We start from the raw sequence: 22,766 nt of genomic DNA, 5'->3' as shown, positions 1-22,766 counted from the left end.
CATTACTGAACCAAAATAGCAGAATTTATTGACTACCTTCAGCAAGAAGCTGTCCAGTTTGATGACTGACAGATCTGTATAACCTTGTGCCATGACAACTGTCTTCTTTACATTTATAAACATGGAGAAGAGCTTGCATGCAGTAGAGAATTTATCCACGAACTCTTGCAGATCATCTTGAGTATGTACTACAAATGCAGCATCATCAGCAAATAAAAGGCTATTTACAAGGAAGTCTTCTTGGAAGCACTTGGATCTGGGTAGAGAAGTGTTGAGTTTCCCATCATCTCTGGTATACAGATGAATGCCCAGGTTAGTTTCACCAAAAGCGACTTTTAGGGGAGCTGATAAAAAAATATTGAACAGAGTGGGAGCCAACACGCAGCCTTGACAAACCCCTCTTTTCACAGCAAATGGGTTAGATGTGATTCCGTCGAAGACCACAGCATCTTCCATATCTTTTAAAAGTACTGCATACAGTCCTTCTCTGCTGACTGTGTCGAAAGCCTTGTTCAGTTCAATAAAGGCAATGAACAGAGGGGTTTTCTGCTTGTGGCACTTTTTCTTAATTTTCCAGACTCTGAAGATCATATCAACTGTAGATTGTTGGGGACAAAACCTGCATTGTTCCTCAGGGTATATGTGCTCAGCAAGCTTCTGAAGTCTGCCCAACACAACACAGGCAAATGTTTTTCCAGGTATACTCAGAAGTGAGATTCCACAGTGATAGTTGCAATTGCTGTGATCACCTTTACCTTTGTATAAAGTAGCAATATTAGCATTGTGCATTTCTTGCGGTACAATACCCTCAGCCCAACATTTCAGTAAGAGGTTGAAAAACAGCGGAAAAACTGGCTTAAGTTTTACAATTTCTGTGGAGATGTTGCCTTTGCCAGGGCACTTCCCACATTTAAGCTGTGCAATTGCTCTTTGAAGCTCCTCCATAGCAGACATGATATCCAAGTCATGGTAAGGTGTTATCTGAGGAATTTCTTCCATTGCATTTGGACTAATGTTGATGGGATGTGAGTATAGGCTGGAGTAATGTTTTACCCAATGGTGCAATTGATGGTTTCAATCTGTGATGACTTTTCCATCTATTTTCTTGAGTGGTACAATCTTCTTTGGAATGGGTCCAATGGCCTGTTTGATGCCCAAGTACACACCACCAATGTCGCCAGCATTGAAACACTCCTGTATGCCAGTGCAAAGTTGTTCCCAATAGGAATTGATGCAGTTGCAGACAGTGTGTTGAACAGCTGCCTTTGCTTTGCTTAGTTCCCTGCATGTAGAATTGCAGGGGTTTTTATGCCAGATAACAGTGGCCTGACACTTAGCCTCAAGGAGAGGTTTCAGGTCATCTACATTCTCGATGAACCAATCCAGCGATTTTGCTTCCAGATTACTGAACACATTTCCAGCCGTAACGGTAAGAAATGATATTATCTTCTGCTAGTCTTCAAAAATAAGAGTGGCTGGGTCCCAGGGATCCACCTCTTTTGATATCTTATCACTATATACGTCTACTGCAGCAGTGTTTCTTGTATGGAAAAGATTAATTTTTGTTTTGCAAGGTGTTCTGGAAGAGTGAAAATTTTTAGTCTCGATGCGTACTTTTGTCAATACAAGTGCATGATCCATGTCACAGTCTGCACTAAGAAAAGAACATGAATAAAGAAAGTAATGTAGATCTTTCCTTTTAGTTAGAATAAGACCTAATTGGTGCCAACGTTTTGAGCGGGAGTGCATCCAGGAAACCTTGTGGTTCAGTTTGCCTTTTAAGTATGTAATGGTGACACACAACTGATACTTTGCACAGAATTCAAGCAACCATAGACTATTTTTATTTATCTTGCCCACTCCGTGTTTGCCTAGGCAGTCAGGTCAAATGGCAAAATCACAACCAATACAAGCATTGAAATCACCAAGGATGCACAGACGGTCCCCAGAGTGCATTACTTGTACCACATCAATGAGTTGTTCATAAAACTGATACTTGGCATCTACAGCTGAGGTACGTGTTGGTGCATGTATAGATATCAGCAACAGTAGTCCACTATTTGTTGTGAAACACAGTCATAATGCAGTCTGAGATCCCAATTGGGTTTTCGGTACAACACAGCAAGTCACTGCGGACAGCAAAGCAGATTCCGTGCTGTCTGGGGCTAGCAACATCTTTGCCCTTCCAGAAAAAAGTGAAGTTTGTTTCCCGTATTGAGACTTCTTCTGGTAGCCTGGTTTCCCCAGTGCTGTTATAGTGATATAGAGTTGGACTAGCTCTAAGTCAATAGCAGCCATTTCGTGTAGCTCTTGTGAGCCTCCACAGCTGTCCAGGAAGCCTTGCAGCATAGTGCAAATGTTCCGTGTACTGATGCATAATGAAATATCTTTACTTTTTATTTTATTTTAATTTTTATTTTTTATTTTTGTAGCAGCAGTGTGAGATATTATGGTGATAACTTCTAGCAGTGCTACTGTTACAAACACCCAATGGAACAATCGGCACCAGGACAGGCCAGTACCTAACTGACTGGGGGCTGCCCAGCTTGAAGTGGGGGTGACTGGCCAGTGGATCTACGATGGGCCCTCCCACTGTCAATAGCGACCCCTGGTGCCCACTCCTGCACCCATTAGAGTGAGCTTCTGACCAGTAACTGCCACTATCCATGTTGTTTCACACTGATGGAGTGTCCTCTCCGTGGATGCTACTGCACCTGGGATGCAGATTTTAGGTGACAGTGAGCTTGCCCACTACTCATGCCACCCTCTCGGCCTAGCTGACTGGTTCCACAGGAGCAATAATATGCAACGTGCGAGGTCAGTTTGGCTGCAGGTAATTGCCGCTGTTTACTGGTTGGACCGTACTTGTGCCTAATGGAAATGACGATTCCGGGTTTCAATTTGGAGTTGTCCCTCTCCTTTACAAATGGCATGCCAGTGCTAATGAAATCTGTATCACTGAAGACATGGGAAACGGGATAGGACAAAAAGAAAGAAAGGGCGTTGTGAGACGCACTTTGTCTGGCTCCTCTGCAAAGGTCTGTCCAGCTTGGGAGGCCCTGCCAGTAGCTACACTACCGCTGGCATGATCCTCTGCTTCCCTGGAGCACGCAAACCCTCTAGCCTGCACAGACAGTGCTACTCTAAGGCGGTGTCTCCTGAGAGGGGTTGGCTGAATACACAATACTCTATTGCTTATTTAGCTGACACAATGCTATATAGATATGTGTGTGTGTGTGTGTGTGTGTGTGTGTGTGTGTGTGTGTGTGTACTCTAACCCAAAAAAGGATTTATCCTAATCCTAGTGAAGTTTTCAGTCTTGTTTGTGCACCTTCCAACAACTTAGTGCATCTACTATTTAATAAGTTGTTACCTTTATTACTCTTAAATTAATCTCTTAGTCATTTATAAACAGACCTTCTAGAGACAGATGACTAAACTGTGAAGAGTATTTCATATTACTTGTTTGTTTTAAAAGAAAATTTACCATTCTTATAATACATACATCAGTAATCTGATATATTACAAAACAATATTATTTACAAAACAGTAATCACATTCTATGCTGAAAACAACACTTGCTATACAAACACTAAAGGATTGATACATACAAATGGGAGAGAAATGGCAGAATTGTTTCCTTAACTATCTGGGCAAGAATACTTTCCAAATATCAGTGCTATGCTGTAGTGCTGATCAGAACACTCTACAATAATAATACTGGTCAAGTGCTGCACCATAGTGACATGTTAGTGAAATATCCAATTCGAAATAGGCTTAAAGGTGCTATGTGCTAAAACATATGCTCTTTCCTTACACTTATGAGTAAGAGACATGACCACAACGACAGAGTGGAAATAAGTTCTGTTTTGGTGGATGACTTTTTAATCAAGCCAGACTTTGGCCAAAAAGATTGGACGTGGTCACTAGCATAACAGAGAGACAGAATATAAATGACAATGCTTCTCTGGCTCATACACATGAAGAACTGCATTTTCTGTCAACTGCTTCAGGAGTGTTGATGAATGATTTGGGGTGACTTTGAAATCTCAGTAAACCAGTGTACTAACACAGCTTGTCTCTGGAATTTCTCTTGCAGACTATGATTACTATAATCTCCAATACTCATCTGAAGCAGACAGACTTCATCTCCCACCTTGGAAACATTCTCTTGTATCACCGTGCTTCTGAAAGGTATACAAAAAATCTGTGCTACCCATGCAGCCTTTAGATGCATCTCACATTATGTCTTTTTCAATAAAGATTTGCAAATAAGTGCTAAATTAACAGTGGCCCAGGCAGTTATTGTCCCAATTTTGCAGCACTAATTATTTACATCATGACATCATAGAACAGAATTGCTTTTACCAGCAGATACTGACCACTTATGAAGTTTCTTGTAAACAATCCACTGCAGCTCAAAAGGAACAATGATGCACATAATTACAACACCAGAAGGACAAATGACATCCATTACATCACATAAATGTTGCCTTCAGCACAAAAAGGGATGCACAGTACTGCAACTAAAATTTTTTATATAAAATGTCTGATAGACAGCAAAGTAAAATTTGAAAACAAATTGAAAAAGTTTCTCCTTGAGAAATCCTCCAGTTCCATAGAAGAATTTATTTTATTTTAAAGTGTAACAGTTGGTGGGTGGGAATTACTAACTCACATTTGTGTAACTTACAATAATACAACTTCTAAATGTCCAGCATGTAGCCATATTTACAAATTAATTTATAATGTGAATGTAAAATGACTCATTCTACATCATTATGAAATCCATAGAACATGAAACTATAAGACACCCTGAAATGAAACCCTACAACTGTAGCCATATTTACAAATTAATTTGTAATGCGAATGTAAAATGACTCATTCTACATCATATGAAATCCATAGAATGTGAAAATATAAGACACCCTCAAGTGAAACCCTAAACTTCATCACAATGAGACCATGGAGTTGTTCCATTCAAATGCAATCACCATATGAATTAAGGCATTCATCCCACTGGAAGATGAGGTCAACAGTTCCTGTTTCATAGAATGTGGTCAGTCACTGATAAGTCCACCACCACACCCATTCTTACACTTCCTCGCTTGACTGAAACTAATATACAAGTATGTCTTTCTTCAGATCACCAAAGATGTGAGAATCACATAGTGAATTATCCTGGAGGTACAGAGGATATTGCAGTGTTTACCAACCAAGTCACTGAAGTGTAGCCTTCATCTAATTGGCAGTGTGGTGGCAGGCACTATCATGCAGCAGAATGATTCTATCTCATAGAACTATGCATTGATTTTGGTTCCAAGCTCAATGACTGATTTTGGTTCCACGCTCAATGAACTCGATGACCAGAGGACCCCTATAGTCAAAGAAGAACATCATGACCCTACATGATACCACCATTTCAAATCTGAGGGCAAACGGCCAAGCCAACAGTTTAAACATCCCACATCTCTCCCACCAAAGAAATCCAAAGCCTTTTTCCAAATGTTAGGGTAGAGTCAGGATGATCCTCTTCTTAGACTGCATGGGCCCCCTGCTCTTCACGTTCCTTTGGCGTGGAACTGCAATCAATGCACAATGCTATGAAGACACTTTCCAGAAAATGCAATGGGTCATAAAGTAAAAAATGTCCAGGAATGCTGTCATACAGCATCATCCTGTTGCACCATAAAGCCAGCCAGCCCTCTCACTGCCAATTGGATGAAGGCTATGCCTCAGTGATTTGGTTGGGAAACACTGCAACATCCTCCATACTGCACACATCGTTCACTGTGTTACTTTCACATTCTCATGACCTGAAGAAAGACTTGCATAGACACCAGTTTCAGTTGGATGAGGAAGTGGATCTGTCAGTAGTCATCTGAGTTCTATGAAACAGGACTTGATCGTCTCATCAACACAGTGGGATAAATGTCAGGATGTATGTGGTTGTTACTTCTGAATGGAACTATTCCATGGTCTCATAGAGGTGGGTGTTCATCACTGCCCCTCACAACTAACAGACAAACATTGAATGGGAGTGTTAGTATTCAGTTTCACATGGATGTACTAAGCCAAGGACATACAGTATAAAATCCACCGTTTTTGTGTGCAGTATTAAATAGATCAGCCACATCCTGCACGTTACTGATGACAAACTTCCTTCATAAAACCTGTATGGTGACCCCAGTATTGGTGGGGGAGCTCGACATGCTACTCTAAAGGGTTACAAGGAGCAGCTTAAAAAGACCTTAAAAAGCACAGATAACTTCTAATATTTGGGATGCTCTGATAGAAAAACAAAAGCTGTGCCACTCAACCATATAAGCTGTAAATTTCTCTGTTTGTACAAGACAGGTGATTGAAGCTCAGCAAAGAAGGAAACTATGGTAAACGCAACCTTGATCTACATCTGCTTCATGGACCAATAAATCTGTCGAATGAAGGTGACATTTTCCACTATGTTGTTGTTGTTGTGGTCTTCAGTCCTGAGACCGGTTTGATGCAGCTCTCCATGCTACCCTATCCTGTGCAAGCTTCTTCATCTCCCAGTACTTACTGCAACCTACATCCTTTTGAATCTGCTTAGTGTATTTATCTCTTGGTCTCCCTCTACGATTTTTACCCTCCACGCTGCCCCCAATGCTAAATTCGTGATCCCTTGATGCCTCAGAACATGTCCTACTAACCGGTCCCTTCTTTTTGTCAACTTGTGCCACAAACTCCTCTTCTCCCCAATTCTGTTCAATACTTCATCATTAGTTATGTGATCTACCCATCTCATCTTCAGCATTCTTCTGTAGCACCACATTTCGAAAGCTTCTATTCTCTTCTTGTCTAAACTATTTATCGTCTATGTTTCACTTCCATACATGGCTACACTCCATACAAATACTTTCACAAACGACTTCCTGACACTTAAATCTATACTCTATGTTAACAAATTCCTCTTCTTCAGAAACGCTTTCCTTGCCATTGCCAGTCTACATTTTATATCTTCTCTACTTCGACCATCATCAGTTATTTTGCTCCCCAAATAACAAAACTCATTTACTACTTTAAGTGTCTCATTTCCTAATTTTCCACTAAGGCAGCATATTTATTAAGACCTCTTTTTAGTTACACAAGTTTCAGCTTAAAGGGTCAGTTTTGAATATGTATGCTACGATGTCATACACATGAAAATATAATGGATTCAGCCAATATGTTATTGTTTTTGATGGTGTGGAAATCAATATGAATCTGCTGTCGTATTTGTCCAGTTCTAAAGCATCAACTGCAAACTGACCAGCACAGCACTGCAAAACGGCATCAAGAAGGTGCTGACCTGCATGCCAATGGAAAGAGCAGGCAGCACAACCTCCAGGAAGACAGAGTTCAGCACCCCCTCTGAGTGCTGACTTAATGAGCCACCCATAGCTGGTCAGACCTCAGTTCGGTCACAGACTTCAAGAGCATCAGTACTGAGTAACAGGAAGATGATACTTAGCCTGCATACTACAGTAGTAATAGTGTGTAAAAGTAATTACAGATAGGAGGCACAGGAAGCGCATTATGCCACCTCTTAATGAGAAGTTATGTTTCCCTCCTTTTTAGAAATAAAGTGTTCTATTAGTCTGCATATGTTATGTACAGATCATTTTGGATTCCTGCCACCAGCAATTGCAACTTCTTTCCTTCCTTGTTTGTGTCAGTGCTGACTCCCATAGTAGCTGACATAACAGTATTAGTATGCATGACACTTGGGTGAACAATCAAAACTGGCTTTTTAAGCTCAAACTACCCTTAGTTTACTTTTTATCTCTGGTTGTATAGCTAAAAAGAAATTTTAATAAACATATAGACTAAATGGAGAAAAGGTCCCTTTCACTCAGTCATGTGCCTCACCTACAGTTAGGTATATATGGACACACATTTCATCCACAGACTGATCTCCTACACTAGCCCTATAATACACTGCAGGTGAATGATGAGGGTTCACCAATGTAGACAATGGTAACAACACACATTAAACAAGACTTCAATTCATGCTCCGCATGTTAACCACTTCAAGTGTGTAACGTGATGAATCAAAATTTAATGTTTCAATCAAGTTACAAGTGACAAAAATGTCTATACATAATGTATTAACAAAGTTTACCATAAAGATGACACATTTAGTTGTTGACGGGCACAACTAAAAGGCACTTACCACATTAGCTTTTGGTCGCAGCCTTCATCATAAAAAGAAACATACGCACATATTCATTCACACATAAGAGCACACCTCATGCACACATGACCACCATCTCTGGCAGCTTGGACTAGCATTAATGTGTAACTGTCTTTTAGTTGTGCCTGTCTGCAACTTAACATCTCATCTCTACAGTAAGTAGCAATATATCTTTCCTGACTCCAACCTGGAGTTTCCACTGTTTCACATTTAATGTGTGTGTGTGTGTGTGTGAGAGAGAGAGAGAGATTTCTAAATATTGCAAATGTACTCTAACATGTTATTCTCTTAATATTTTATGTTGACATAACTTACTTTTTATCTCTGGTTTTAAAAGACATTAGCAGGCTATCTCAATTTCTTCAATTTCATTTTTTTCAATTTTTAAACTTCTCTGTGAAACAGATCACAATCCTAATCCCTTCCACTCCGTGACCACTACCACCACCAGCCCCTTCAATGACATCTCCCACCAGCCCCTTCGATGACATCTCTCACAACACAGACAGCATTTGATTATCTTGCTTGTGTTGTGCAAAATTTATTCTTCCAGCAGCATGCCCTTAAGTAAATATATATCAAATACTAATAATCATTGCTCTTATTATTTTCATTGTTTACAATACCTAGCTGTCTCTTGTCACATAATTTTTGTACTTCCTTTCTATGCATGAAACTGGATTTCAAACCATCAGCTGCAGTGGTCATCCAGGAAGGAAACTGTATACTATAAGGATGAACTAATGTATTCATATAAATCCAACAAAAATAATGCGCATGATAAGATCATATTGAAGCTATTTATCATAGGCACAGTATGAGCTCACCTGCTCATTGAGTTCAAGTAGCAACCGCAACTCTGCTGGGTCCTCTTCATCTGATATACCCTCATCTTTCTCTATTGGAGGCTCTGGTGTCAATCGAGCAGGACCTGGACTGTTTCGATGACCTTAAATCAAATGATATTTTCTCTCTGTACACAATATCAACATAATGACAATAGTGATAGTGAGGAACTGCATTTATATTCATATTTACTTATCGTTCATCAATAATGCACATGATATAGGTTTCATCACATAACAACACATAACACATAACAACTATGTACATTTAGGCACCTATGTAAGTGAAAAGTATACACAACCTATTCCAAATATAACACAATTAACAACATTGAAAACTGGCTAAAGAAATCAAGAGTGGTAAAAAAATGTAACACAATATACATTAGTACCTGTAACAATGCATAGTTCCTATTTAACTAAAGTAAATTTTGCATATTGGTGTTAGGTGCTACCTTTCTTAGATTTCTTGAAGCGAGGAGTCATGAATGTTACAACAAAAATGGAACTAACAGATTAAATTTAAAATTTCACTAATCTCAACAAAATCTGTTCAATAGGGATATGGTAGTGCATTAATGTCACAAATCCAGCTCATAAATGTGATTTCTACTATTACTGTTGAGCACATGCTGTATTTTGAAAAAAAAGTTGGTTTTACTTTAAAAACAAGCTGTTTGTATGCTGTTTTCAGCTATAAAATTAATGTATCTTTACACTCCTGTTTTAGAAAGAATTGTGGAGTCTCAATCGACAAATAATCACGTACAGCTTTGCCAATCGTATCTGGCTTTCAAAATACTCTAACAAATGATTTATCTGGGCTGCATCAGGAACATATGTTAATAAAACTGAAGACCTCTGCAAACAAACTATTTAAAGAAATGAAAATTCTAACAACTTATACTTACACAGTTATCAGATGGACTGATTCTTCAGTGCTGTCCGATTGACAGGCAGGGAGGCAGTGAGGCTGCTGTGGTGGGGTAGCAGGTGTGTTGGAGGATGCACTTGTATGTCTGTCTGGACATTCTGGATGAGTTTTGCATGCTGGATGGTGCTGAACATGATCTCATCATATTAACACCAACACCCATGCTGCACTAAGTTGGTATCCTTCATCCCTATTGACCAGAATTTTGTAACTCCTTATTTCTATGGAGTTCTTTATAATTGTGCTCCGATAGCCAATTGTTAGGCATAGCATCTTGGTGATATGAAAGTCAAGGGTGTGGTCTTCCTTGAAACTACACTCTGCTATTGCTGACTTCTCTGTATGTCCCAGTCATACATGCCTAATGTGCTCCTTGCAGTGTTACACACTACAGTGCTGCATTTGCCCACTGTATTGTTGGTCACATTCACAGGCGATGCTGTATGTCTCAGACATGCTCAGTTTTAGTGGGTCTTCTGCAGAGTGAAGGTATCCTTTCGTCTTAGAAAGTTGTCAGAGGACAGTTTATATGTCAGATTTTTCAAGCAGCCTTACAATTTGAATAAGGGAGGTCACAAGTATGGAAGGAAAGCGAGTCTCTTGTCTTCTTCTCCCTCTCCCCAGTTATCTGCATCTTTTCTCTTCTCAAATAATGCCCTACTAATCTGAAGTTCACTGTACCCAGTTCTGCAGAACACTTCATTCAGGTGCTGTAATTTGGCTGGGTGGCTTTCATTTGACGTGCACCCCATCTACCAGGGTAGTGCCACTGTGTGCCACTGCACTGAATGGTAGCAGCTTGTAGCATCGTGGAACAGGTCTGTGTGGTCTCCTTCCTATATACTGCACAGTCCAGTGTACCATCTGCCTTCTTCTTTATTAGTATGTACAAGAAAGGGAAACAACTGTAGATCGGACAAACACAGAGATGTATTTCGAAATGCTATGAGGAGCACATTAGGCATGTATTAGAGGAGGACAGAGAGAAATCAGTGGTAGCGTAGCATAATGTCAAGGGAAACCAAATCTTTGAGTTTCAGAACATCAAAGTGCTAGACAAAGCAACCTGCTATTGGGACAGCATTATAAAGGAATCCACATAAATAAGGATTCATGAGAACCCTGTCAATAGCGATGAAGGATACCAACTTAGTGTGGTGTGGAATCCCACATTATCAGCAATATGACAAGAGTGCATTCAGCACTGCCCAGCACATGAGACACATCAGGAATGTCCAGTTAGAGATGAGAGTGCAGCCTCTGGCACACTCGACAGCCCACCACTGCAGCCTAACATTCCTCCCCACCTGTCAGCTGGACAGAATGAAGCCACTGGCAGGCAGCTGGAAGGGGGCGCACTGCTAGTACAAATATTGCAGCACCTACAATACCTCAACCACAGGCTTTGTTGGCTTTGTAACAGTCTTGGCTGGAGATTTCAGGAATTGCAATATCAGTGGGGAATTGTGGGACTCCCCTTGATAGGTCAGGGATGCACTACACAAAGGAAGCAGCTACTAAGGCAGCAGAGGACTTGTGGAGCGCATATGGGTTTTTTTGGAGTTAGGTGGTGGTTTGAAGTATTCTGATGAACATATGGGAGTCGATATGCAGATAGTGAAAGTACACCACATTCAAGGTAAACACACTAAACTGTCTAGATTTTATCACTAAATTGTTGTAGTATTCATAACAAAGTTCCCAAATTTACTACTCTTCAGGATATTTGTCATGCCTAAATTATTCTTGGGACCAAGAGCTGGCTGAAACCCTTACTAAAAAGCTCTGAAATGTTTAGCAAGTCACGGAATAAATATCATACAGACAGATTAGATGCCCTATGAGGGACAATATTCATAGCAGTCGACAAATGTATTGCCTCTACTGAGGTTGAATTTTAGCGTGATGATGAAATTATGTGGACGCGTATAACAGGTCTACGTGAAGTCAGGTTAATTGCTGGATGTTTTTACTAGCCACCTGATTCTTCTGTGGCAGATTCAGAGTCATTCAAAGAAACTCTATGCTCAGTAGTGCAGAAATAACCAGATAATGCAACATTAGGCGGAGGTTACTTTGACCTGCAGACTATAGACTGGGAAGTCTATGCATTCATTGCAGTAAGTATGGACATCCAGTCTCATGAAGTACTGTTGGACACATTTTTGGAAAACTGTCTAACTAAAAGCAGACAAATATCTCCCCATGAAACATGGACCTTGCCATAGATGGGGAGGCTTGCGTGCCTCAGCGATACAGATAGCCGTACCGTAGGACCAACCAAAATGGTGCAGTATCTGTTGAGAGGCCATACAAATGTATGATTCCTGAAGAGGGGCAGCAGCCTTTTCAGTAATTGCACGGGCAACAGTCTGCATGTTTGGCTGATCTGGCCTTGTAACATTAACCACAACGGCCTTGCTGTGCTGGTACTGTGAACAGCTGGAAGCAAGGGGAAACTACAGCTGTAACTTTTCCCCAGGGCATGCAGCTTTATTGTATGGCTACATGATGGTGGTGTCCTCTTGGGTAAAATATTCTGTACGTAAAATAGTCCCCCATTCAGATCTCTGGGTGGGGACTACTCAGGAGGACGTCATTATCAGAAGAGAGAAAACTGGCATTCTGCATATCAAAGCATGGAATGTCAGATCCCTTAATAGGGCAGGTAGGTTACAAAATGTAAAAAGGAAAATGGATAGGTTAAAGTTAGATATAATGGGAATAGGTTCAGTGGCAGGAGGAACAAGACTTCTGGTCAGGTGAATGTTGTTGTTGTTGTGGTCTTCAGTCCTGAGACTGGTTTGATGCAGCTCTCCATGCTACTCTATCCTGTGCAAGCTTCTTCATCTCCCAGTACCTACTGCACCCTACATCCTTCTGAATCTTCTTAGTGTATTCATCTCTTGGTCTCCCTCTATGATTTTTATAATCCACGCTGCCCTCCAATACTAAATTGGTGATCCCTCGATGTCTCGGAACATGCCCTACCAACCAATCCCTTCTTCTAGTCAAGTTGTGCCACAAGCTACTCTTCTCCCCACTTCTATTCAATACCTCTTCATTAGTTATGTGATCTACCCATCTAATCTTCAGCATTCTTCTGTAGCACCACATTTCGAAAGCTTCTGTTCTCTTCTTGTCTAAACTATTTATCGTCCACGTTTCACTTCCATATATGGCTACACTCCATACAAATACTTTCAGAAACGACTTCCTGACATTTAAATCTATACTCAATGTTAACAAATTTTTCTTCTTCAGAAACGCTTTCCTTGCCATTGCCAGTCCACATTTTATATCCTCTCTTCTTCAACCATCATCAGTTATTTTGCTTCCCAAATAGCAAAACTCATCTACTAGTTTAAGTGTCTCATTTCCTAATCTAATTCCCTCAGCATCACCCGACTTAATTCGACTACATTCCATTATCCTCGTTTTGCTTTTGTTGATGTTCATCTTATACCCTCCTTTCAAGACACTGTCCATTCTGATCAACTGCTCTTGCAAGTCCTTTGCTGTCTCTGACAGAATTAGAATGTCATCGATGAACCTCAAAGTTTTTATTTCTTCTCCATGGATTTTAATACCTATTCAGAACTTTTCTTTTGTTTCCTTTATTACTTGCTCAATATACAGATTGAATAACATCCCTTCCCAACCAGTGCTTCCCTTTCATACCCCTTGACTCTTACAACTGCCATCCGCTTTCTGTACATATTGTAAATAGCCTTTCGCTCTGTGTATTTTACCCCAGCCACCTTCAGAATTTGAAAGGGAGTATTCCAGTCAACATTGTCAAAAGCTTTCTCTAAGTCTACAAATGCTAGAAACGTAGGTTTGCCTTTCCTTAATCTTTCTTCTAAGATAAGTTGTAGGGTCAGTATTGCCTCACATGTTCCAACATTTCTACAGAATCCGAACTGATCTTCCGCGAGGTCGGCTTCTATAAGTTTTCCATTCATCTGTAAAGAATTCACGTTAGTATTTTGCAGCTGTGACTTATTAAACTGATAGTTCAGTAATTTTCACATCTGTCAACACCTGCCTTCTTTGGGATTGGAATTATTATATTCTTCTTGAAGTCTGAGGGTATTTTGCCTGTCTCATGCATCTTGCTCACCAGATGGTAGAGTTTTGTCAGGACTGGCTCTCCCAAGGCTGTCAGTAGTTCTAATGGAATGTTCTCTACTCCGGGGGCCTTGTTTCAATTCAGGTCTTTCAGTGCTCTGTCAAACTCTTCACGCAGTATCATATCTCCCATTTCATCTTCATCTACATCCTCTTCCATTTCCATAATATTGTCCTTAAGTACATCGCCCTTGTATAGACCCTCTATATACTCCTTCAACCTTTCTGCTTTTCCTTCTTTGCTTAGAACTGGGTTTCCATCAAAGCTCTTGATATTCATGCAAGTGGTTCTCCTTTCTCCAAAGGTCTCTTTAATTTTCCTGTAGGCAGTATCTATCGTACCCCTAGTGAGATGAGCCCCTATATCCTTAAATTTGTCCTCTAGCCATCCCTGCTTATCCATTTTGCACTTCCTATCGATATCATTTTTGAGACGTTTGTATTCCTTTTTGCCTGCTTCATTTACTGCATTTTTGTATTTTCTCCTTTCATCAATTAAATTCAATATTTCTTCTGTTACCCTAGGGTTTCTACTAGCCCTCGTCTTTTTTCCTATTTGATCCTCTGCTGCCTTTACTATTTCATCCCTCAGAGCTACCCATTCTTCTTCTACTGTATTTCTTTTACCCATTCCTGTCAATTGCTCCCTTATGCTCTCCCTGGAACTCTCTACATTTAGTGAGTTTATACAGGTCCCATCTCCTTAAATTTCCACCTTTCTGCAGTTTCTTCATTTTTAATCTACAGTTCATAACCAATAGATTGTGGCCAGAGTCCACATCTGCCCCTGTGTTTCCTTCTCTCCCTTTTCCTACTCTGGAATTCCTGTCACCCATGGCTATTAAATTTTTGTCTCCCTTCACTACCTGAATAATTTATTTTATCTCATCATACATTTCATCAATTTCTTCATCACCTGTAGAGCTAGTTGGCATATAAACTTGTACTACTGTAGTAGGCGTGGGTTTCATGTCTGTCTTGGCCACAATAATGCGTTCACTATGCTGTTTGTAGTAGCTTACCCGCACTCCTATTTTTTTATTCATTATTAAACCTACTCCTGCATTACCCCTATTTGATTTTGTATTTATAAGTCAGGTGAATACAGGGTTATAAATACAAAATTAAATAGGGGTAATGCAGGAGTAGGTTTAATAATGAATAAAAAAATAGGAGTGTGGGTAAACTACTATGAACAGCATAGTGAACGCATTATTGTAGCCAACATAGACATGAAGCCCATGCCTACCACAGTAGTACAACTTTATATGCCAACTAGCCCCACAGACAATGAGGAGATTGATGAGATGTATGATTATATAAAAGAAATTATTCAGATAGTGAAGGGAGACAAAAATTTAATAGTCATAGGTGACTGGCATTCGATAGTAGGAAAAGGAAGAGAAGGAAAAGTAGTGGGTGAATATGGAGTGGGGGTACACAATGAAAGACGAAGCCACCTGGTAGAATTTTGCACAGTGTATAACTTAATCAAAGCTAACACTTGGTTCAAGAATGGTGAAAGAAGGCTGTATACGTGGAAGAGGCCTGGAGACACTGGAAGATTTCAGATGGATTATATAATGGTAAGACAGAAATTTAGGAACCAGGTTTTAAATTGTAAGACATCTCCAGAGGCATATGAGGGCTCTGACCACAATCTATTGGTTATGAACTGTAGATTAAAACTGAAGAAACTGCAAAAAGGTGGGAATTTAAGGAGATGGGACCTGGATAAACTGAAAAAACCAAAGGTTGTAGAGAGTTTCAAGGACAGCACTAGAGAACGATTGACAAGAACGGGGGAAGGAAATATAGTAGAAGAAGAATGAGTAGCTTTGAGATGTGAAATAGCGAAGGCAGCAGAGGATCAAGTAGGTAAAAAGATGAGACCTAGTAGAAACCCTTGGGCAATGGAAGAGATTTGAATTTAATTGATGAAAGGAGAAAATATAAAAATGCAGTAAATGAAGCAGGCAAAAAGGGATACAAATGTCTCAGAAATGAGATCGAAAGGAAGTGCAAAAGGGCTAACCAGGGATGGCTAGAGGACAAGTGTAAGGATGTAGAGGTATATATCACTAGGGGTAAGATAGATACTGCCTACAGGAAAATTAAAGAGACCTTTGGAGAAAGGAGAACCACTTGTATGAATATGAAGAGCTCAGATGGAATCCCAGTTCTAAGCAAAGAAGGGATAGCAGAAAGGTGGAAGGAGTATATAGAGGTTCTGTACAAGGGCAATGTACTTGAGGACAATATTAAGGAAATGGAAGAGGACGTAGATGTAGATGAAATGGGAGATATGATACTGTGTGAAGAGTTTGACAGAGTACTGAAAGACCTAAGTCAAAACAAGGCCCCGGGAGTAGACAACATTCCATTAGAACTACTGATAGCCTTGGGAGAGCCAGCCCTGACAAAATTCTACCATCTGGTGAGCAAGATGTATGAGACAGGCGAAATACCCTCAGACTTCAAGAAGAATATAATAATTCCAATCCCAAAGAAAGCTATCATAGTAATAAGTCATGGCTGCAAAATGCTGACATGAATTCTTTACAGACGAATGGAAAAACTGTTAGGAGCCAACCACAGGGAAGATCAGTTTGGATTCCATAGAAATGTTGGAACACATGAAGCAATACTGACCCTACGACTTATCTTAGAAGATAGATTAAGGAAAGGCAAAACTTTTCTTAGAGAAAGCTTTTGACAATGTTGTCTGGAATACTCTCGTTCAAATTCTAAAAGTGGCAGGGGTAAAATACAGGGAGCGAAAGGCTATTTACAATTTGTGCAGAAACCAGATGGCAGTTATAAGAGTCAAGGGGCATGAAAGGGAAGGAGTGGTTGGGAAGGGAATGAGACAGGGTTGTACCCTATCCCTGATGTTATTCAATCTGTATATTGAGCAAGTGGCAAAGGAAACAAAAGAAAAATTTGGAGTAGGAATTAAAATCCATGAAAAGAAATAAAAACTTTGAGGTTTGCCGATGACATTATAATTCTGTCAGAGACAGCAAAGGACCTGGAAGAGCAGCTGAACAGAATGGACAATGTCTTGAAAGGAGGATATAAGATGAACATCAACAAATGCAAAACAAGGCTAATGGAATGTAGTCTAATTAAATCGGGTGATGCTGAGGGAATGAGATTAGGAAAGGAGATGCTTAAAGCAGTAGATGAGTGAAGCTATTTGGGGACCAAAGTAACTGATGGTTGTCAAAGTAGAGAGGATATAAAATGTAGACTGGCAATGGCAAGGCACTTCTGAAGAAGAGAAATTTTTTAATCCTGAGTATAGATTTAAGTGTCAGGAAGTTATTTCTGAAAGTAATTGTACAGAGTGTAGTCATGTATGGAAGTGAAACATGGACGATAAATAGTTCAGACAATAAGAGAATAGAAGCTTTCGAAATGTGGTGCTACAGAAGAATGCTGAAGATTAGATGGGTAGATCACATAACTAATGAGGAGGTACTGAATAGAAGTGGGGAGAAGAGAAATTTGTGGCACAACTTGACTAGAAGAAGGGATCAGTTGGTAGGACATGTTCTGAGGCATCAAGGGATCACCAATTTAGTAGTGGAGGGCAGCGTGAAGGGTAAAAATCATAGAGGAAGACCAAGAAATGAATACACTTAGCAGATTCAGAAGGATGTAGTTTGCAGTAGGTACTGGGAGATGAAGAAGCTTGCACAGGATAGAGTAGCATGGAGAGCTGTATCAAACCTGTCTCTGGGCTGAGGACCACAACAACGACAATGGAAATATTTTAGATCTCACATCTACAAGCAGCCTGACCTTATCAACAGTTTCACTATAGAGACAAGGATTAGTTATCACGTGATCATAGTGATGATGGTTACTAAAGTTAATAAATCAGTCAAGGAGGGTAGGACAGTATTTTTGCTACAAGAAGCTGATAAGCAGTTTTTACCATTCCACTTAGGCTCTGAATGGATGTCATTTAGATTGAGGATGATGGATGCAGAGGAATTATGTGCAATGTTTAAATGGATTGTAAATCATGCCCTGGATAAGTATGTGCCAAGTGGGTGGATTAATGAGAGGAAAGACCCACCATGGTTTAATAACAAAATTTGAAAAATGCTGAGAAAGCAAAGACTGTTACACTCTTGATTCAAATGAGAATGCACAAATGGAAACAGGCAAAAGTTAGTAGAGCTTCCTGCGCCTGTAAAACGATCGATACGTAAAACATACAATAGCTAACATCAACATGGCAAACCAAAATACACTCCTGGAAATGGAAAAAAGAACACCGTGAATTCATTGTCCCAGGAAGGGGAAACTTTATTGACACATTCCTGGGGTCAGATACATCACATGATCACACTGACAGAACCACAGGCACATAGACACAGGCAACACAGCATGCACAATGTCGGCACTAGTACAGTGTATATCCACCTTTCGCAGCAATGCAGGCTGCTATTCTCCCATGGAGACGATCGTAGAGATGCTGGATGTAGTCCTGTGGAACGGCTTGCCATGCCATTTCCACCTGGCGCCTCAGTTGGACCAGTGTTCGTGCTGGACGTGCAGACCGCGTGAGACGACGCTTCATCCAGTCCCAAACATGCTCAATGGGGGACAGATCCGGAGATCTTGCTGGCCAGGGTAGTTGACTTACACCTTCTAGAGCACGTTGGGTGGCACGGGATTCATGCAGACGTGCATTGTCCTGTTGGAACAGCAAGTTCCCTTGCCGGTCTAGGAATGGTAGAACGATGGGTTCGATGACGGTTTGGATGTACCGTGCACTATTCAGTGTCCCCTCGACGATCACCAGTGGTGTACGGCCAGTGTAGGAGATCGCTCCCCACACCATGATGCCGGGTGTTGGCCCTGTGTGCCTCGGTCGTATGCAGTCCTGATTGTGGCGCTCACCTGCACGGCGCCAAACACGCATACGACCATCATTGGCACCAAGGCAGAAGCGACTGTCATCGCTGAAGACGACACGTCTCCATTCGTCCCTCCATTCACGCCTGTCGCGACACCACTGGAGGCGGGCTGCACGATGTTGGGGCGTGAACAGAAGATGGCCTAACGGTGTGCGGGACCGTAGCCCAGCTTCATGGAGACGGTTGCGAATGGTCCTCGCCGATACCCCAGGAGCAACAGTGTCCCTAATTTGCTGGGAAGTGGCGGTGCGGTCCCCTACGGCACTGCGTAGGATCCTACGGTCTTGGCGTGCATCTGTGCGTCGCTGCGGTCCGGTCCCAGATCGACGGGCACGTGCACCTTCCGCCGACCACTGGCGACAACATCGATGTACTGTGGAGACCTCACGCCCCACGTGTTGAGCAATTCGGCGGTACGTCCACCCGGCCTCCCGCATGCCCACTATACGCCCTCGCTCAAAGTCCGTCAGCTGCACATACGGTTCACGTCCACGCTGTCGCGGCATGCTACCAGTGTTAAAGACTGCGATGGAGCTCCGTATGCCACGGCAAACTGGCTGACACTGACGGCGGCGGTGCACAAATGCTGCGCAGCTAGCGCCATTCGACGGCCAACACCGCGGTTCCTGGTGTGTCCGCTGTGCCGTGCGTGTGATCATTGCTTGTACAGCCCTCTCGCAGTGTCCGGAGCAAGTATGGTGGGTCTGACACACCGGTGTCAATGTGTTCTTTTTTCCATTTCCAGGAGTGTATTTTGCTGAGAACCCATGAAAATTCTGGTCCTATGTAAAATAACTAAGCAGGTCAAAGGCTTCTATCCAATCACTTATTCACCAGTCCAGTGTGGCAACAGAAGATAGCAGAAGGAAACCAGGAGTTTTAAATTTCACATTTAAGCAACAGATCACATAGGAGGATTGTACAAACATACCACCTTTTTGCCATCGCACAGACTCCCATATGGAGGACATAGTAATAGGCATCACTGGCATAAAGAAGCAACTGAAAGAGTTGAAAACAAATAAGTCACAAGGTCCAGATGGAATCCCAATTCAGTTTTACAAACTGGCATGGGCCCTTATTTAGCTTGCATTTATCATGACTCTCTTGTCCAGTGCAAAGTCCACAGTGACTGGAAGAAAGTGCAGGTGACTCCCTTACACAAGAAGGTTAAAGATTGAACCTGAAAAATTACAGACCAATATCCTTAACATTGGTTTGCTGCAGAATTCTTGAATATATTCTCAGTTCAAATATAATAAATTTCCTTGGGACAGAAAGGTTCTGTCAATGAATCAGCTAGGTTTTAGAAAGCATCATTCATGCAGAACTCAGCTTGCCCTCCTCTTACATGACATATAGTAATCTACAGAGGAGGGCAATATGCAGATTCCATATTTGCAGATTTCTGAAAAGTATTTCACACAGTGCTCCACTGCAAACTGTTAAATATGGAATAGGTCCCAATATGTGAGAGGCTTAAAGACTTCTTACATAATAAAACCTGGTACACTGTCCTCAGCAGCAAGTGTTCATCAGAAGCAAGGGTAGCAGGAGTACCCCATGGAAGTGTGATAGGACTCCCACCTTTCCAAAACACATTTATCCTGAGACACTGAGCTCGCATTCTGCTCTGCCGCACAGGCAGACGTATTAATTCAGTATATGTCTGAAGTAAGGGTTAACGTGTAGTGTGGATACATACCTACCTAGAACTATTTCCATATATTTTTCATATATATTTATATTATACATGTTTTCTATATATATAAATGATCTGGCAGACAGAGTGGGCAGCAATCTGTGTTTGTTTGCTGACAGTGCTGTAGTGTATAGGGGGGTGTTGTTATTTAGTGACTGTGGAGATATACAAGATGACTTAGACAACATTTCTAGTTGGTATGATGAATGGAAGCTAGCTCTAAATGTATAAAAATGTAAGTCAGTGCAGATGAGTAGGAAACAGGCCTGTAATCTTTGAGTAAAGCGTTAGTAGTGTCCTGCTTGACACAGTAACATAGTTGAATTCAGAGGTAAGCTGCTAGGTTTGTTAGCAGTAGGTTCGGTCAACCTGCAAGTATTATGGTGACGCTTCAGAAACTCAAATGACAATTCTTAGTGGGAAGTTGATGTTCTTTTTGAGGAACACTATTAAGGAAATTTAGAGAACTGGCATTTGAAGCTGACTGCAGAATGATTCTACTGCAGCTAATATACATTTTGCATAAGGGCCACAAAGATAAGATAAGATAGAGAAATTAGGGCTCATACAGAGGCACACAGTCAGCCATTTTCCCCTTGCTCTACTTGTGAGTGAGGTGGGAAAGGAAAGGACTAGCAGTAGTAGTACAGGGTACCCTCCACCACACACCATATGATGGCTTGCAGAGTAGATGTATAGATGTAGATGTAGATCTCAACGCTTCACTGGAAGACATAAGACATTCTTTTCTTCTTCATTATGTTGGTGACCAGGTCAGTCTCTCAGTTGACAGTTTCGTTGGGGGGCGAATCCTCCAGAACTGACATATTTTTATTTATTCCAATTGTCATGATTTTTCTTTCAGTTCTGAGGACCTGATCTGTTCTTCCTTCATTTTTAAGTTGTAATAGGATGTCACAAGCATAAGTGACTTCTTCTAAGAGACTGGCAGTTTTCTAGTGTTGGATCTTAATGTCTGACAAGTGTATCCTATTACATGGTGACCAGATTGGAAATTGAGCTTTTTTCACTTTGTTGTTTTTATTTAATCATGTTTCTTTCTCCCTTAGTTTTTCTTGATGATTTCTCCAAGACATTTGAACTGTAGAACTATCTCAATTTTTCAATTTTTGAAGCTATATAATGTAACTGTATAGATAAAAAGTATACTCAACCAAGTGGCAGCAGGAAAACATACATATCAAATTTATTAAAATTTGCAAACTTTTGGAGTCAGTGACTCCTTCTCCTGGCAGAAGTGTTAAAGGTGAAGGACTGGTGAGGTTTAGGAAATGAGGAGCAGTGAGAAAAGTTGTCAAGACCCTGGGTCAAGGGAGATTTACCAGAGAGAATGAGAAGGGAAGACTGATTGTTGGTGACTGCTGCCTGACCTTAATGTACATTTATCTCTTTGGTCTCAGCATTTCTTCTCAGTAACTTCCTTTTTTTCACTCACTTTTAATTTTCTGTATCTTTTACTTTCTGACCTCTCTATTTTTCCCTGCCCTCCACCTCTACCATAAACAATGCACTTAAGGTTTTCTGCTCTTATTAATTCTTGCGCCATGTATTATCAGTAATCTCTGCCTTGATTGTTATACTACGCTCACTTTTAATTTTCTGTATCTTTTACTTTCTGACCTCTCTATTTTTCCCTGCCCTCCACCTCTACCATAAACAATGCACTTAAGGTTTTCTGCTCTTATTAATTCTTGCGCCATGTATTGTCAGTAATCTCTGTCTTGATTGTTTTACTATTTTCCAGCTTTAAGCTTTTCAGATCTCATCCGGTGCAGTCCCCAACAATCAGTCTTTCCTTCTCATCCTGTACAATAGGTCTCCCCTGACCCGGAGTTCTGGGTGTCTTTCTTGAACTCTCTCTATTTCCTAAACTTCACTGTCCCCTTCCTTGTTCCATTTTCCTTCCCCTTCAATCCTTCTGCCAGAAGGAGCCACTGGCTCCAAAAGCTTGCAAATTTACTAAACCTTTATATATGATTTCTCTTCC

At 40.9% G+C, this 22,766-nt stretch overlaps 1 protein-coding gene across 2 annotated transcripts in view; it reads right to left on the bottom strand.

Annotated features, from left to right (window-relative positions):
- The window catches only part of LOC124596433 (COP1-interactive protein 1), a 398,432-nt gene that overhangs the window by 144,229 nt on the left and 231,437 nt on the right, over positions 1–22,766 (bottom strand). For both annotated transcript variants that reach the window (XM_047135568.1, XM_047135569.1), the window contains exon 14: positions 9,040–9,161. In XM_047135568.1, coding sequence (XP_046991524.1) covers positions 9,040–9,161 — 122 coding nt within the window. The remainder of the gene's footprint in view (positions 1–9,039; positions 9,162–22,766) is intronic.

Source organism: Schistocerca americana, chromosome 2 (genome assembly GCF_021461395.2).
Source record: "Schistocerca americana isolate TAMUIC-IGC-003095 chromosome 2, iqSchAmer2.1, whole genome shotgun sequence".
NCBI lineage: Eukaryota > Metazoa > Arthropoda > Insecta > Orthoptera > Acrididae > Schistocerca > Schistocerca americana.
The sequence above is the reverse complement of the archived record's forward strand: the minus strand, read 5'-3'. Positions and strand labels throughout refer to the sequence as shown.